This window comes from Mustela nivalis (genome assembly GCF_964662115.1).
Source record: "Mustela nivalis genome assembly, chromosome: 4".
Taxonomy (NCBI): Eukaryota; Metazoa; Chordata; class Mammalia; order Carnivora; family Mustelidae; genus Mustela; species Mustela nivalis.
In genome coordinates, this window is record NC_139023.1 from 63,197,855 (window position 1) to 63,214,753 (window position 16,899).

The 16,899-nt window shown below is 51.2% G+C and overlaps 1 protein-coding gene across 1 annotated transcript in view; it reads left to right on the forward strand.

The window, feature by feature from the left end:
* The first annotated feature begins 208 nt into the window (after positions 1-208).
* The window catches only part of LOC309863040 (uncharacterized protein), a 29,556-nt gene continuing 12,865 nt past the window's right edge, over positions 209-16,899 (forward strand). The window contains exons 1-6 of the mRNA XM_082727487.1: positions 209-456; positions 4,341-4,504; positions 9,110-9,189; positions 10,409-10,532; positions 13,110-13,236; positions 15,134-15,192. Coding sequence (XP_082583613.1) covers positions 429-456; positions 4,341-4,504; positions 9,110-9,189; positions 10,409-10,532; positions 13,110-13,236; positions 15,134-15,192 — 582 coding nt within the window. The 5' untranslated portion in view covers positions 209-428. The remainder of the gene's footprint in view (positions 457-4,340; positions 4,505-9,109; positions 9,190-10,408; positions 10,533-13,109; positions 13,237-15,133; positions 15,193-16,899) is intronic.

Here is a 16,899-nt window from a genome sequence, read left to right on the forward strand (position 1 = left end):
GTTATGTATTCTGGTGTGATCTGGAAATATTAAAAGACATAATTGGAAGATGAGCCGTCGCTGATTGGCTCTTCCCGGTCAACTGGGCGCATTTATATAACTGCGGTGCGGGGGAGTGACTGGCTCTGCCAAAGCGGGGGCGCGGGGAAAGGCTCGCCCGGCCCTCCGCCCCGCCCCCCGCCCCTTCTGGCCCCGCCCAGTCCCCGGCTGCCCGGAAAGCCCGGAGCTCCGACCACCCTGCGCGGCCGGGACTCTGGCCTCGCGCGCCAGCCCAGGCCCCCGGCGGCGCTACGCGGTTCCCAGAGGACAGAGCCCACGCTCCGGGGACCCGAAGCGGCGGGGCGGAACGGAGGGGCGCCGGGCGGGCGCACCGGGGGCACTGGACCGGAGCTGCGGGCGCGGGGCGGCGGCCCGGGCGGGCGGGCGACATGCAACAGGACAGCGGCCAGGCTGCGGGTCAGTGGCTGAACTTGCGCCCCTTTGCGTCGCGCGCGCCCCCCTGCCCGGGAATGCGGAGGTCGTCCCCGGGACGGGGTGGGCGCGCTCCGGTGCAGCCAGCCCCACGGCTCGGGTGCCCACGTCGGTCAGGCCCAGGCCCTAGAACGTGACCCTGCCTGTGCCCCGCCGGCTCCTCTCCCCGCGCGTCCCTGGGCACAGGTGTCGGCCCGGACTTCCCGCCGCCTAGATGCGGCGCTGTCCGCGGCCACCAGTGCTAAAGTGGGTGCGGCCCGGGCTCCAGAGCTGTCCTGCTATCCGGGCCGTCGCACAGGGTCCCGGGAGCTGCTTGGGGCACACGGGCGCGCGCAGTCAGTGGATGGTGTTGAGAGCAGCTGCATCGTGGGGTCCTCGCCCGGCCGTGCTCCAGCTCTGGTTCAGCGAACCTGTGTTCACCTGTCCCACGTAATGCCCTCTGCGACCTGGGGGCTGGCGCTGTCACATCTCCACAGTGAGAAACCCAAGGCTTTCAGTAACCTGATCTCGGCCCCTCCGGTCATTAGGGCATAACTAGGAATGGAACCCAGTTCTGTGGGTGCCAGAGAGTCTCGCCGAGCGCGCAGATGTTAGAAACGATGCTGGAAAGGTTCGGGTCTTTGTCCAGAGCCTTCCCTTTTGCAGAAAATCCCGTTTCCTAACCCCATAGGACAATTAAGTGAAAATGGTTTAATTTGCTCCTGGCTAATGTGTTTCTGGCACTGGAGGGCAAGTGGCCTTGGAGCCTAAAGTTGAACCCAGAAGGTATTCTCACGTTCCAAAGCAGAATTTGACTTAGAATAAGAGCAGTTCTTGGCTATTGCCTGCTTGCTGGGTGCCAGGCCCAGTAACAACCACCTCAGTCTTCGGTGGCCCCTTCCCATCTTACAGGCGGGGAAAATGAGGCACTAAGCAATGACATGGCCGGTAGGTGGCAGAGCTGGATATTCCAGCAGATTTATGGGCGTGACCACTGTACTGTGCCGCCAGGGGGAGCCAGGGCTCCGGGTAGGCACAGCCTATCTCTGGATGGGAGATCGTTAGAACATCATCGAGCATTGTTGGCTTCCGTTTACTCATAATCAAAAAGAGAGCAATCACCATGGCTTTTGTCCAGGGAACTAAGACTCATATTAACCAAGAGCTCTGTGTACTCTGTGATGTTGTCCACTGATGTTTCTGCAGGCTCTTCCTGGGGACTGGCACTCCGTCCATCCCTGGTACTTAGGTCTGTCCCCCAGATGAATAAATCATGGTAGGGTTGACTCCCAAATGGGCTCTTCTGTTGCCCCCTGTGCTGGATCTTTGGAAAGAGGCCAAGGCAGGGGAGTTTTGGGACTGGGCCCAGCGAGGTGATGGTGTCTGAAGTCAGGCTGTACTGAATGGGAGAGGATTATTGCTTGTTGGCAAGGTGGCTAGGGAGGTGGTAAAGGTAGGCATCCATCTGCCCTTACTCTGCTGTGGACATTCAGAAAGGCCACTGACTTCCCTGAACTTCCTTGTCCACCTGTGGATGTCACCATGGTGATGAGCCATGCTCAAGATTAAACAGCATAATACACATGCAGGGTCTATTGCCCATCCATGTTGACTCTACCTCTAAGTGTCCTTTATATCAGTTGGAGGAATGTGGGGCTGGAGGAGCATGAAGGTCCAGCCTCCTGGAGCCTCAAATGCCAGACCAGGGCACCTGGACTTCATGCCGAAGTCAAGGGAGAGTCATAGAGGGATGTGAGCAGAGAGGGAGGTGGTGGACTGTCATCTCTGGGCTCAGAGGAAGGTATCTCTGGGAGGAAGGTGAGTCTTACACTGTTGGCATGTATAAGATGGGTCCAGCTCCATGGAAGGGAATGTGCCAGCCACGGTCTATCTGGTCTACCTGGACGACACTTGCACTTTGACCCAGCAATCCCATTCCTAGAGAGCCCACCACATGAACGTGATGCCCTGTGTGCAGAGACCAGGGACAACCTGGATTTTCTACCAGGGGCTGCTAAATGCACCATGGCCTGTCCATGCTACAAATACGATGCAGCCTTCCCCAAAAATGTGGCGGCTCTAAATGGCCAGCAGAAGGAGCTCCAAAGCATAGTTTGCATAGAAGCAAATTAAGTTCAGTGCAACTAGTTTGCCATTGTGCAGGGGGATGAAGTGTGTGTAAATTCTCAGACTAGCTCCAGAAGGGCTTGTGATGTGCCCCCTAACAGTGCTCCCTAACAGAGAGGGACCTGGGTGCTTCAGGATGGGAGAGGGGTGAGCTAGCTCTAGCTTTTACCATTACCCCATAGGTCCCCCCTTTGAATTCTACACCATACCCATGAGTTATGACTTAAAAATACCATCTAAGACAAAAACAAAACAAAAAAGAACAGTGAATGGATTACAAGGCCTTGACCATGTGGCTACAGAAGTGGGGACAGGCCAGGAAAGTTCTAGAACTCTGGGTTTGGTCATCACCATTTGCCACATTTCCTCTTCCTTGGAAGCTGAGAGGGAAGTCAGTGATTCCTTCCTGCCTTTCCTCTCTCGGATGAGTTAATACCTGGAACAGTTTGGCAGGGGGCATTTCCTGCATCAGAGCTTGTTAAATAAGACAAGATACTAAAGGGGTCACACTTGAGGACATACCTTGAGAGCTGTAACATTCCCCTCAACATGGGGAGCCACAACCGGGACAGGTGGGGGAGAACAGACTACTGGGCTGGCAGCCAGGAGACCCGGGTTCCAGACTCCACTTAGCCATTCCTACCTGGGTTTTTCTGGATGATTACTCTGCTTCCCAGTACCTCGGCTTCCCCATCTCCACACAGGCCCGCATGTGTGCAAAGGCTAGAGAAAACACAGTCGCGCACTTGTGCACCTACTAGACCCTGTCCCTACCTCCCTCCAATCTGTAAAATGGGATCAGAGGATAACTTGGCCACAGTCTACATTCCCGAGGGATAGATTTCTGCTAATGCATCGGTTTAAAATGCCCCCCAAATAAAAGACTACTAAGGGCCTGTGCAGTTTTACAAGTTTTAGTCTAATCCTCACCCCCCAGAACATCAGCTCCAGGAGAACCAGATTTCTGCCTGTTGTGTGCACTCATGTCTGCATACCCAGCACAGAGCAGGCATCCTGTTGATCAGTACCTATTGTGGGATAGACCTCTCCACACCTTCATGAGGCAGGTATGAATTCTGCCTCAATATGCGCAGCAGGAACTACAGTCCTTATGGGTTAAGTGAGTTGCTAATGATGTGAAGCTCATCCCTGGGAGCTGGGGACTGAACATAGAGGCTCTGGCTCCAGAGTCCATGCTTTTAATAATGGTTAAATGGTTAAAATGTTAAATTGCAACAGATGGTGGATTTGGGATATTTGGTTTTATAAATGATTTTTTTTTACATTTAACCATTTTTCTTTTTTTTAAAAAAAGATTTTTTTAAAATGTGAGTGAGAAGAGAGAGAGCGTGAGAGAGATAGAGAGAGATCACAAGCAGGAGGAGGGGTAGAGGGAGAAGCAGGCTAACTGATGAGCAGGGAGATGCTGGGCTTGATCCCAGGACCCTGGGATGATGACCTGAGCTGAAGGCAGAAGCTTAACCAACTGAGCCACCCAGGCATCTCCATTTAACCATCTTTAAATGCTTAAATGGCTTACCAGGCTATGACCCCTCACTGGAGCCTGCCTTGTTTCTGTGTGTGTAGCTGCTGTTTGTGCCCCAGAAAAGTGACCGCCAACTTTGGTTTCCAGAGTTAGCTGTCACTTGTGAGCATCTGAAAATGCACGTGTCGCATTACAGAGTGCCTGTGCCAGACGGACTTAGGGGGTGGCAGTGATTTTGATACCTCCGATCTTACGGGGCCATTTCTTCCTGTTTCAGCTCCTGCAAAACCCCTTCTCCCACCTCCAGATGAGACATGTGGCCTGCCCCCAGGATGCTCTGTGATCCGCACCCACTGCCGGGATCCCTCGTCTCTGCCCATGCAGTGCGTTGTGCTGGCCAACCGGGGTAACCCAAAGGAACAGGACACAAGGGAGCCAAAGGCAAGTGCTATACCCAGGCCAGGCACGGAGGGTTCATGTTACGAACCAGCATTGTTATGACCTTCATGCTTAACATCTCCCGTGTTCTGAGCTCTGGGCAGGGAACTCCTGTAGCTTGTCTCTGAATGCTCTCAACGCTTGGAGGTTGGTATTTTTACCTCTTCTTTTCACTGAGGATGGAATTAAGGCACAGAGAAGTCAAGGAACTTGCCCAGAGTCACACAGTAAATGGCATGGCAGGATTTAAGCTCTGAGTGTCTGGCCCCTGAGCCTCGCCACTGCAGGAAACTCAGCGTCACTGGTGAACATTCTGGGGTGAGCAGTTCCCACGTGGAGATATCCCAATCCAGGCTGAAGTCTAAGTAGTGGTCGCCTACAAAAGGGTCTGCTCCATAAAAGGTGCACAATGATTTCTTTTTCTTTTTCCCTTATTATTGTAATAGTTCAAGTAAGAGATGACCAGGTCTGCTTAGAAACACAAAAATAAAACAGTCCTCTGTATGCATTAGTATGAGTCTCAGCTTCACATAACAGAAAACTCCCCCAAGTCATAGTGATTTAGACAACATCGAAAGTTGTTTCTTTCTCATGTAAATGACATATAGAGGAAGGTGGCTTGGGGCACAGTGGAGGCATCACCACCAGCAAAAGCCCAGACTCTGTCCATCTCACTGCTCTACTCTCCTTAGCATGTTGCCTCATAGTCCAAGGTGGCTGCTTGAACACCAGCCCTCATGTCTGCCTCCAGCCAGCAAGGGGGAGATAGAGGCAAAAAAGATGCCTTCCTCTTATGAAGGTGTGCCAGAAGTTGCATACCATACTTTACTTTGCCCTTATTGGTCAGAACTTAGTTACATGGCCCCACCTGGCTGCAAGGAAGGCTGAGAAATACTGATTCCAGGTGGCCATGTACCCAGCTAAAAATCAGGGCTCAATTCTTAATTAAAAAGGGTAGAATGGATACTGGGGAGATAAGTGGCCATGTCTGCCAGAGCCACAGAGAGATGTGTGAGGAACCTAACTCAGGTTTGGCTCCCCTTAAGCCAAAGCTAAATTCCAATCATGGTGGCACTTTCTTGTGTATATCTTCCTCATGTGACCATCACAAGCCAGCCCCACTTTCTCGGTGGAGGTGCACTCAGAAAGGTCTACGACTTTCCAGAGGCAACAGGCACAGAAGGCAGTAGAACAGGATTAGAACACAGGAGGGCTGACTTCAGTCACAGTACTAGACATTCCATGAGCTTCCTGGGCCCTGGCATCTGTCCTAGCCTATAGAACCCTTACAGCCAGCAAGGGGAGAACTGGCATCTCCATGCACTGAGGAGGACACCAGGGCCCAGAGAGGTTAGGTAATGTCCTCAAGGTTCCACAGCCAGTCCGCGGAGACGTTGGGATTCACATCTGGACTGTTTTACTCCTGGACTACCACCCTCCATTCCAACACAGAATCATCAATTATCTTTGAGGCTTCTAGTCTACAAAGCTGGTTAAAGCTGAGATGAGCCATTAGGCTAGGAGGTATCACTGGTGTCTAATAGCCTTCCATTTAAAGGAAAGAAAGAAGGAAAGAAAGAAAGAAAGAAAGAAAGAAAGAAAGAAAAAAGAAAGAAAGAAAGAAAAAAGAAAGAAAGAAAGAAAGAAAGAAAGAAAGAAAGAACTGCTTTTGCAGTGTTGATTTATTTCAGAAACAAATGAACTAGAATTCTGATTTAAAAGAACCATGCTGTCTAAAGGCAGGGACCCAGGTTTTAACAGTTTAACCTTTCTCATGGTGTCTAGAACCATGTAATGCAGGTACCATCTTGCAATAATCACATTCACTGTTCAGATGCAGCGGTGGGCTGGGGAGGGGGCTAGGGCTGCCAGCCCTTTAGCTAAACACCTACTGTCCTCTTGCAAATAGCCAGTCCCCAAAATTTGCTGGGGAGTTGACTGTAAAATGCACAGAAGTCGAGAGTCTTTTCTTAAGCATTTCTGAGCTTTGGTCTGGTTCCCAAAGGAAGGATATGAAAAGTTGCATAAACTAAACTATTTTTCTCTTTGATGCTCAGTCTCCTTGTAGAATCCTGTTCATGATCATGTCCTTGAGGTCTTCCCTCCCAGGCAAGGAGAAGACACACGTGCAGAGTCCCTGCTAGGTGCCTGGTCCTGTTCTAGCCTTTTACAAACACGAGTTCATCACCCCTGTGCTGCTTTTTGCATCATAGGTAGAACCTACAGGGGTAAGGACAGCTCTCAGACTGAAGGTGGGTCAGAGCTGGGGTAGGGGGTGAGGGGGTGGGAGCCATGTCTGTCACTCTGGCCCCTTGTACCTCCCACTCCACCCTGCTGACTACCAGAGGAGCTTTTCTTTGTAAAAGAAAATTCTGTCTATTAAACCAAATATCCAAAATTCACCATCTGTTGCAATTTGAATATGAAAGGTCTGTCCTGGTCAAGAATCCTCTCAGAAGGGATGTCCCCCCTTCAGTCTCTGCTTTGCTGAAAGTGGGCTTTTTGCTCCACTTTCCACCACCCTGTTTTTTTCACTCTTGTCTTGCTCACCGTGTTCTGTGCTGCCTTCTTCTTTTTAATGGATGTCCTCAAGTGCGTGGGAAAGTTCTCCATGCAGTAGCAGCCTGTGCTAATGACCAGCTCACTGCGTACATGGCTCTATTTAGGGCCAAGTCAATTAAGGGCGAATTCTGTGTGAGAAATGGAGGAAGAACAAAAGGCTGCAGAGAGTCATATCCCAAGCGCCTCTGTCTCCATGACTATAGTTTGTGGGCAAACTAAGAAAACACTCTGGAAAGATTATCTTGTAATAAAGAAGCTGAAACAAAGGGCCAAGGATGGCCATGCAATGATTAACAAGCACCCTTATTTTGATTTTTGATTTATAGAACAAGGTGATAGAGAAGTACAATAAAACACATGGGAATATTTCCTCTAATCAGAAACAAATGACTTCGCCTCTGTGCTACAGCAGAATTGCTGAGCAGGGAGGGAGAAGGGGTAGCTCTGTCTGTGAGGCAGGGCAGAGGTGACCTGGCCCACATCCCACCTGACCCCAGGCAGCTTTGGGGTCTCCCTCAGGAGATAATGCTTTAACAGAAGCCATGGCATGCTCCCGGCTCTCGGCTTGGCACAGCCCCTCAGCAGCCAATCATACCATCTTCCTGAGTGTCTTCCCGTGGCATGGGATGACGATCACCTTTGCTTTCACTGGAGAATGTGAGATTCACATTCAGGAACACGCGTGTTAGGAAGTCCTTGGTGAACTCCACTGTAATGGGGGTGGTTTCCAAAAGTGTTCATTATGGGAAATCACAGGTGACCTCAGGCCCTGGGAGCTGTCCAGGGTCCCGAACAAATTGTCTTTCACTTTCAGACTCCAGGGATCAGCATAGACGCCGCTATCAGAAGGGAGCCAGGGAGAGTGTCATTATTGTGCACCTACTGTATGCCTGGCAGCTTGCTAGGTGCTCTGCAGCACCATCTCATTACACACGTTTGCTACCCTGGCTCTATGACTCTTCTTGGCCTGAGCTCGGCCCTCCTGCTCCTTAAGCCCCTTGATGCTAACTGCTGCCCAGGCTGAAATGGGTATGTCGGCAGGGGAAGCGTTGAACAGAAATGCTGGGACAGTTGAAACAGAGGTTTACAAGGACACATTCTCAGTTCTCTCTTCGATTCTGGGCACATGTGTGTGTTTGGTTTGGGAAACTTGGAATCCAAGCCCTGAGAGCAAGGACACCCAGTCTGTCACTCTGTAACCACTATCTCTTGTAATGAATGGTTGCAATTATTTATATATAAGTCAGCCTCCGTGGCTGGGCTGTGAGCTGCTTGAGGGCAAGACCTGGGTCCTCTTCAGCCATCTAGACTCTGAGCAGGCACAGAGCCCTGACAATAGCAAGGATCAGTCACTGCCCAGGGATCCAACACACACAATGAATGGAAGAGTAAGTCTGCCACTTGGGTCTCTCTCCCAAGACTGACTTCAATCTTAGAAGCCTGCACCGAGTGAGCACTTCCTGGGTGCCTGGTCCTGTTTTAAGAACTATGCATATATTAGGACATTTAGTCTTTACCACAGCCCACAGGTAAAGGCTATCCTAATCTCCATTTTACACATGGGGAAACTGAGGCACAGGGATGTTCCTTACATCAACAGGGTCAAACAGCAGGTAAGTGGCAGAGTTGAGATGTGAACTGGGCTGGGCTTCAGTTAAGCTCTGCTGTTAACCTTTGGCCCCTGCCCATCCCCCTCCCCAGTGCTGAGGTTTGTCCCTCCCACCTCCCTCTACCACCTGGAAACTAGTTACCTAAACCTTGGGTTGCTTTCTTGATCTCACCTGATGAACATTCCACAGCTTGGATGAGAAGGGACATCCTCCGGACTCCTGCACCTCCTGGGAACTGGGGCAGGGATTCGCATCTCTATGCCTTGGTCTCCTTGTGTTCCAGGGGCTCATCTCTACTCTGCGGAGTTGCTAGGGGGTGGGTGAGAGGACACAGACACTGAGAGGAGACTTTAGTGTCCTGCCATTATTGTTGTAAGTTGTGATTGGAATCTGCTAAATGGTCTCAAGATTTCCCTCTCTACTATTTCTGTTTCAGAAAAGGAAAGGGGGCTGGCCCAAAGGCAAGAAAAGGAAACCCGCAAGGGATATTTCTGTTCCCCGTGCTCCTGTGACAGGGTAAGGATGGGGCAGCCTACCTGACAGGGTGCTAATACAGTGGCCATGTGTGGAGGGCCTGGCCATGACCATCTTAGCCTTGATCTGTTTTCCACCGGGGCCCTTACACCACAGAGAGGGGGTGTGGGTTGTTAGTTTTTTTGTTTTGTTTTTTTTTTTATTTATTTGACAGACAGAGATCACAAGTAGGCAGAGAGGCAGGCAGAGAGAGAGGAAGGAAAGCAGACTCCCTGCTGAGCAGAGAGCCCGATGCGGGGCTCGATCCCAGGACCCTGGGATCATGACCCGAGCCGAAAGCAGAGGCTTTAACCCACTGAGCCACCCAGGCGCCCCGGGTTGTTAGTTTTTTAAGCTGTAATAACATTCTTTTTTTTTTTTTTTTTTAAAGATTTTATTTATCTATTTGACAGAGAGAGAAATCACAAGTAGGCGGAGAGTCAGGCAGAGAGAGAGAGAAGCAGGCTCCCGCTGAGCAAAGAGCCCGATGCGGGGCTCGATCCCAGGACACTGAGATCATGACCTGAGCCGAAGGCAGCGGCTTAATCCACTGAGCCACCCAGGCGCCCCTGTAATAACATTCTGATGCTCAAAAGGAGAAGACAGAAGAGCTGTGTGTAGGTCACAGACCAGAAGGTGGTGTGTTTGGGACCAGCAGGTCTGGTTTCCCTTTCAGGCTTACAGATATGGGTGCTCTGGGCTCACGATGCCCTTCCCAGTGCCCGGGAACCTTGTCCCCTGTCATCCGGGCATCTTGGGCTGCAGAAAACAGGTCCCATGACAGTCACTCCCCACTGATTTTCAGGTCATCCTGCTGTTCTGGAAGTTCCTGCTCTTTTCCCTTTATCCTCATGGTTTTCAGAGTGAAGGCCTTCTTTTCCATCTCCTGTAACCCTGTGGACAGATGGCATTATGTATGTCCATTCCACAGAGGGAGAAACTGAGGCTCAGACTTGAGCCTCTTGGCATGTCTCGTGCCCATTCCTTGGGGAGCCTTCTCTGGCTCCTCTGTCTTGCATGAGTCTCTGGATAAACCAGCCATTTGAGTATTTCTCCTTCTTGAATTGACCTCCATTCACTGGTTATATTGAAAACATGGGCAAAGCCATTATTTATTTTTATGACAACCAGGAATTGGAAATCGCTCCCCTAGGCCCGCTGCCCCTCCCCACCCCCTGCAGCCAGTCGCTCAGAGCCCCTGTTTGTTCCACTCCTGGCACAGGTACGTGATCTTCCTAAATGAGCAGAGGAGTCAGCTAAGGGCCAAGCATCCAGATCTGCCTTTTACAGAAATCACAAAGATGTTGGCGGCTCAGTGGGCTCAGCTGTCTCAAGAGAAAAAGCAAGTAAGTCCTTTTCTGCATAGAACAAAGAGGAAGCAGCCCCCTCTGCCAACAGCCTTTATCTGGGGTTGTTCTCCCAGCCCATCTCTTCACACTGGAGCCATAGGGAACCTTCTGGAAACCAGGCATGTGGTGCCTCTCAGCCCACCCCTTAAAAGCAATTGCTGGTCCTCCCTGTTTTTGGCTCCCACCATTTAGCAAACTGGGTTAAGCAGAACGACTAAGCCATGAATCATGGTTGAGTTGTCCAATAAGTTTAGGAAATAGTGCGCTAAGTCATGTGAGATAGGTTTTTCCCTCTGCAGAATGTTTTGGGAGCCCTTGATATGATTCTGTTCACTTAGAAAGTATTTCAGCAGAGGCCCATGCTCTCGTGGAGGGAGGCATGGAGAGAGAGAGAGAGGAAAGCACTTCAGGGCCATGAAAGTCTTCGAGGCTTAGCTCTAGGATGAGACATTTCTCAAACTAATTCTACATAGAACCCCTTTTCCGGTGAGCACCTGTAGCCTCCCATGGAAGTATGTTCTGGGGGTCACAGAGGAGGAAACAACAACCTGTGGGGTACCACCAAAGCCCTTTTAGCAGGACATATGTGTCTGCTGTCAATTTCTGCCATCCCTTTTCTATACTTGTCAACCACACTGGTCAAGCCATGCCTGCCCCAACGTCACCTCCTCTGAGAAGTCCTCCCAAACCCCTCTAAGGGGTCTGACCCCAATGCCTATTCTTCTCCCAGAACAGCCTCTTGCCTTCAGAGTGTCATTTCTCTGAGTCAAATGCAATGATCCTGAGATGAACTTCTTTAAACCTCTTCAGTCTCAAGTTAACTATTACAGAGAAGTCCTTATTAGGGGTGGGGGTGGCCATATCAACCCTCGTCTTACAACTCAGCTTTAAAACCACTTGGAAAATATATCCAGTGGCCAGACACTGGACGACCCCTAGCCATCCTGGATAGGGCAGACCCCTGACTGTGGCCAAGAGCTGGAGAATGGGTCGCAGAGGAGGGAAGAGAAGGCGGGACTCTACTGAGCATCTCTGATTCTGGCTCTGGCTTATGCCTCAGAGAAGCCACTCCTTCCAGGGGTGCAGGAGAGGTCAAGAGGGTTGAGCCAATGGAAACATCAGGAGTGGGGAGGAATTGTCCCCACCACACACATTCTAACACATCAAACCAATCAAAACAAAACTATTGCCTTTACACTTGGGTGAAGATGGTTAGGGTAGGTCCCCACCTGTTACAGTGACTTAAACCCCTAACATTCCAGTCTGAGCGGCTGATTTGTTATGCAAATTAGCAGAGTAATGGCAAAGACTAGCGCATGTCTGGTGGGACAGCCAGAGTCAGAGTCTCTGATCCAAGGTTTTAGGGGGTCTCTGAACTATTTTCATGATCTCAGAAATCCTTCACCCTCTCCCTGTACCAGCTGCCAAGCTTGGAACTCCTCCAAAGCCTAGTTTTAAGAAACTCTGCCTTACACCATTGTCAGCTGTCCCCTTGGTGGGACTCAGGTCCCTACAAGAACGGGACTGGGGCTGTGTGCCACCTGCCAGGTGGAAAGAAGGTCTAGAAGCCTGAGGAAAGAGGCCATCTGGAGGACTGTCTACTCCACACTTTAGAAGGACCAACTAGCATATCAATGCTTCAAAATAATTTTAACTTAATAACATGATTATTTATTTAAATTACCAAGTGCCTAAAGTAAATAACCACTGTGAGTATTCATTACCAGACAAGTGTTCTTAGGGGAAACTTTAGCCCCTCACATTGCTCACACTGTCCCCCTGTGTCCCTGGGTTGCACCAGCCTGGTGTGGCTGGAGATCAGTCAAAGTCCCTGCCTTCAGGGGCTCACAGTCAAGAGGGTCAGGACCCCTGAGGCGGTGGCATCCAATCTAGGGTGAGGGTTGCCCAGGACACAGGTCTGTACCAGAGACTGCCGAGTTCCAGGAGGTTCCTGGTGTGGTAGCGCCCCGCCCAGCCTGGGGGAGTCAGAAAAAGATTCTTGAGAACGTAAATAAATGCTCTATGATGGATCTTGTAGGATAAGTGTGATTTGGCCAGAGCAGGAAAGGTGAGATGGGTGTTTCTCATGAAGGGAAAACAGTAGCCAAAGGGGGTAGCTTGGGGCTGGCTCTGATTTGTCTCTTTATGGCCAGTACCCAGCCCAGCACGCTGCACAGGGTAAAGCACTGATTTTTTTTGGGGGGGGGGGGGGATGAGTGATGATTGAATAGAAATGGCATGCCCATCAAGAGGGACCTGATAGTGCCACCCTTCTCTGCAGTCATCAGATCACACATGGCAGAACGGCGAAAGCCTGGGAATGGGGGAGGGGCAGATTCCAGTTGACTGGAAGAAAACCTTCTGTAGGGCCAAACAAATGTTCCTCAGACAAGGAATGAACTGACTGATAGGTAGTGAGGGCCCCATCCCAGGGATGTGCAAGCAGAAGCTGGGTAGTAGTTTCTTGAGACCTTTCTAGAGAACTCAAAGCAAATTGGAGGAGGACCCCCCCCGCCCCCCGCCACACTCCCAGATGAGGAGAATCTGAGAATCACCACCACGCTCCTTCTTCAGAGGTATGTTTATGAGGCAGATGAAGACAAGCAACGCTACATACGTGAGCTGCAGGCCTACCAGAGCTCCCAGGCGTGCAGAGCCTTCCTGCAGAGGCAAGTGGCCCAAGAGGCGCAGGCACTGTTGGGTGAGTGGGGCCTGGGCAGGCGGGGGCGGGGGGGGGGCAGGGCTGGAGCTAGTGCTCCCTGACCCTGAGAGGGACGTTTGACAGCAGGAGGTGTGTTTGGAAAGCCTGGGAGTTAGCCTTAGCCTCACCCAGTGTTCACACCAGTCACCTCCTATTTAAAAGCTGCACCCTTGTATCTTTTGGGTATGAATCCTTTGTCCTATAGAGGAACTGTGGTGGTCCCTGGCCAGAAAGACACCCTGCTCTGTCTTTCTTCCCGTCCTCCATTCACCGCCAGCCTCCCCCACCAATGCTTCCTGGCATCACCATCCACAAAAAAAAAAAAAAAAAAAAAAACACTCACGCCAAAATCCTTGCCTTGGGATCCAGCTCTGGGAGTCCCAGCTGAAGGAAGAGAGGAGAGCTCCATTTATTGAACGTCTACTCACCACGCCTTCACCACGGAGGGCACCTCCCATTCTTTGTCTCTTCCCGCTCCCTGGCAGTCATCACAAGCCCCTGATGGCACCAGTCTCCTCCTGGCGGTGTGTGCCCACAGGGCAGAGCCTCTGACCAGCAGGGATCCGGGAGCTCAGATCCAGGAAAGTGGGCTTTTCATTGACCGTCCCTGGGCAGTGTTGTTCCCTGCGCTCTCTGTGCTGGGGGCTGGGCAGCATCCCCAGGGCTCCCCCCACCCTCCCCGCCCCTCCTCCAGAGCCCATCTGTCCCCAGCACTGCTGCTTCCTGCTCCCACCTGAGCTCTCTCCTTAATGGTTAGGGTGTGGGCTCTCCAGACCAAGTGCCTGGTTCAAATCCCAGCTCTGCCTTGTGTTGGTTCTGACTTAGCTCTCTGTGCCTCAGTGTCCTCGTATGAAAACTGGACCATAGTGGGTCCCTCTGGGCAGGGCTTGGTGCAGAGCAGAGGACTAAATCATAGGGAGCATGGTGCTTGGTATCCAGCACATGGCAAGAGTTCAGCGAGCATTCACACTGGGTATCCCCCACTTTTTGCTCAGCAGCAAAGCGTCCCCACCCCAGCTTCATCCAGAGCGGGGATTAGCAAACCCCTCTAATGGTTAGACCGTAAATATTTTACATTTTGTGGGCCATGTGGTCCCTGTCACCGCCGCTCAACTCTGCGATTGAAGCAGGAAAGCAGCCATAAATGGGATGTGTGGTGTGCCGATAAAACTTTATTTACAAAAACAAGCAGAAACTCAAATTAGGCCATGGGCCTCTCCACTCTGGTGCATTGAATATACTGGGTTTCTACCTCACATTTGTTTTTAATCAAGCCCCTGCAGATAAAAAACCATCAATCTGCAAACCACTGATCTAGCCCGTAACTATTAGCAGACAACCTGCTGAGCTCAGTGAGACCTCCGGTCCTCATCGTGAATATCCCAGCTAAGAAAACTGTACCCTGGGACCTTTGGCCAAGGGTCCACTGAGGGCACCTGTCATTTCCTGCTGGTGTTTTCTTCCCTAAAGATGCCGCTTGTCAGATTTAGCAGAGAACACTTCATGCTACTTACTTCCAACAGAGCATTGTTTTTAAAAAAACAAGTTGTGTTACTGCCGGAGGCAAAACATGGCAATCGTTTAAAGCTTAGCCTATAAAAATCTATTAATTACAACAAAGAATTTTTTCAACATCACCTAGAATCTGCCATGCTAATCAGAAGAAGGAACTCTTCATTTTTTCCTGGTTTCTGGCTCATCGTTCGTACGGGTCAGTGTGGTGGGTTTTAGGGGCACTCAGAACTCAGTGGGAACTGAGCGGCTGAAGCCAAACACTGGTTCTCCAGAAGGAGCCTGGAGTCATTTCTCAGCCTCAGGGAAGCGCTCCTAACCCTCAAGGTGATCACTGCCCCCCTCCCCAGATGCTTTCTAACTGATGCCACCTGTCTTCCATCAGGACCAGGCACACCAGGAAACAGATTGGAGAGGGAGGACCTTCCATTCTCACCACTTAATGTAAGTATTTGTTTTCAGGGGTGGAGGATGGGTCGTGGTTTTGAAACTTCATCTCACTGGGCATGGGAGACTGAAAAATGTTCATCCTCCAGAGGTCTAGGTCCCAAACCCTGGGACCCACGAATATTACCTTACAGGCAATGTGGTGGCTCTTTGGGGATGTGATGAAATCAGGGCATCAGATAGCCATAGGGGGCCTTATAAGAGGGAGACAGAAGAAAAGTTCACATGACCACAAGAGATGTGGCCACGGGCCTAGGGATGCCATCAGCCACTGGAAGATGCTGGAAGGGGCCAGAAGGGGCCAGGAACAAGTTCTCCCCCAGAGCCTCCAGAGGAAGCTTGCTCCTGCCAACACCTTCATTCCGCCCCACCCCCCCCCATCCCCACCCCCACCTCCACCCCAGGCTGCTTGTGGATTTCTGGTCTCCAGGACTGTGGCGGGATGGGTTCTATCCCTCAACATCACCAGGTGTGGTGACAGATGACAGCAGCTGCAGGAGACTGATCTGTCTGGGTGCTGGATTTTCTGTGTTGCCAGAGTGTGGCTCCTGTGTCCGTCTCTTGCAAAGACTTTTACTCCTGTGTTCCTGGGGCACATAGGCTCTGAGCCCAGCTCTGTGGAGGCAGTAAAGTGTGCCGGTCCCTTGTCTTCTGGCTTGGGGAGGCTGGCAAGCACAAGATAGATCATTCCAGGAATTGGCTGTGGTGGAGACAGGCCGGTGCTGGAGCCCCTGAGGCTGTCTGGCTGTGTTACTCATTGGGCAGACGATGCTGACTCCCCCTAATGAGGAGTCATAAGAATACATGGAAAATTCCAGAAGGCATGCTGGATAGGAGAGGAACAGATGGAAGTGAAGCTGAGGTTGCTCTAGGCAGAGGAGACAGGATGGGCAGAGAACCAGGGTAGGGAGGCCATGTCGGGGGTCCACGGCAGAGAGGGCCGTTCAGGCTGCCTGGAACAGACAGTGAGCACATGTGGACAAGGACAGGGCGGCTGTGCCTAGAGTCACCGGACCATATAAGCTGCAATGCAATTGGTAGGTGTTCCCTTCAAGCTTTAACTGACAAAGAAGTATCTATTTCACTAACAAATGAGGAATAACCGAAAATGAATTTTAAGGGGCAGCTAGATATGTTGACAATGAAATTTTCTGGAAGGTGACACAGGAAACTCTCACCCAGGGGGAGTGAAATTGAGTTGGGGGTACTTTTACTTTATACTTTTTTTTTCTTTTATTACTTTAAGCATGCATTCATCATAACTTAAGTTATAACATAAGTTGTTTTAAGTACACCTTTTATCATGACGATAAAACGATCTGAGGGCTTAGAGTGCCAAAGACTTCCTGAATCTGTCATCTGCCTGAAAGGTTGGCCCCTTGGGGCCCAGGCCGGGCTGCAGAGGCGGAAGCCCCTCACCCATCCTCTGCCCTGTGCAGCCAGCTGCTCCCCCACCAACCCAGGCCCCCCTACCCGGAGGCTGCACCAGGCCCCACCGACTACATGTCACGCGGGCCATGACCATGGCGTCCATCTCCCCTTCCAGTCTCCTCTGCCTTCCACATGCCCAGCTGTCCTGGAGGGCTCCCAGGTGCTAGTCCAGAGCTGCACCCTTTCTTCCGCACCCACCCCATGACCTCAGACAAGCCCCCGCTGTCCTCACAACATGCAGCTCAGAGCACGACTGTGAACGGATCCAAGCCA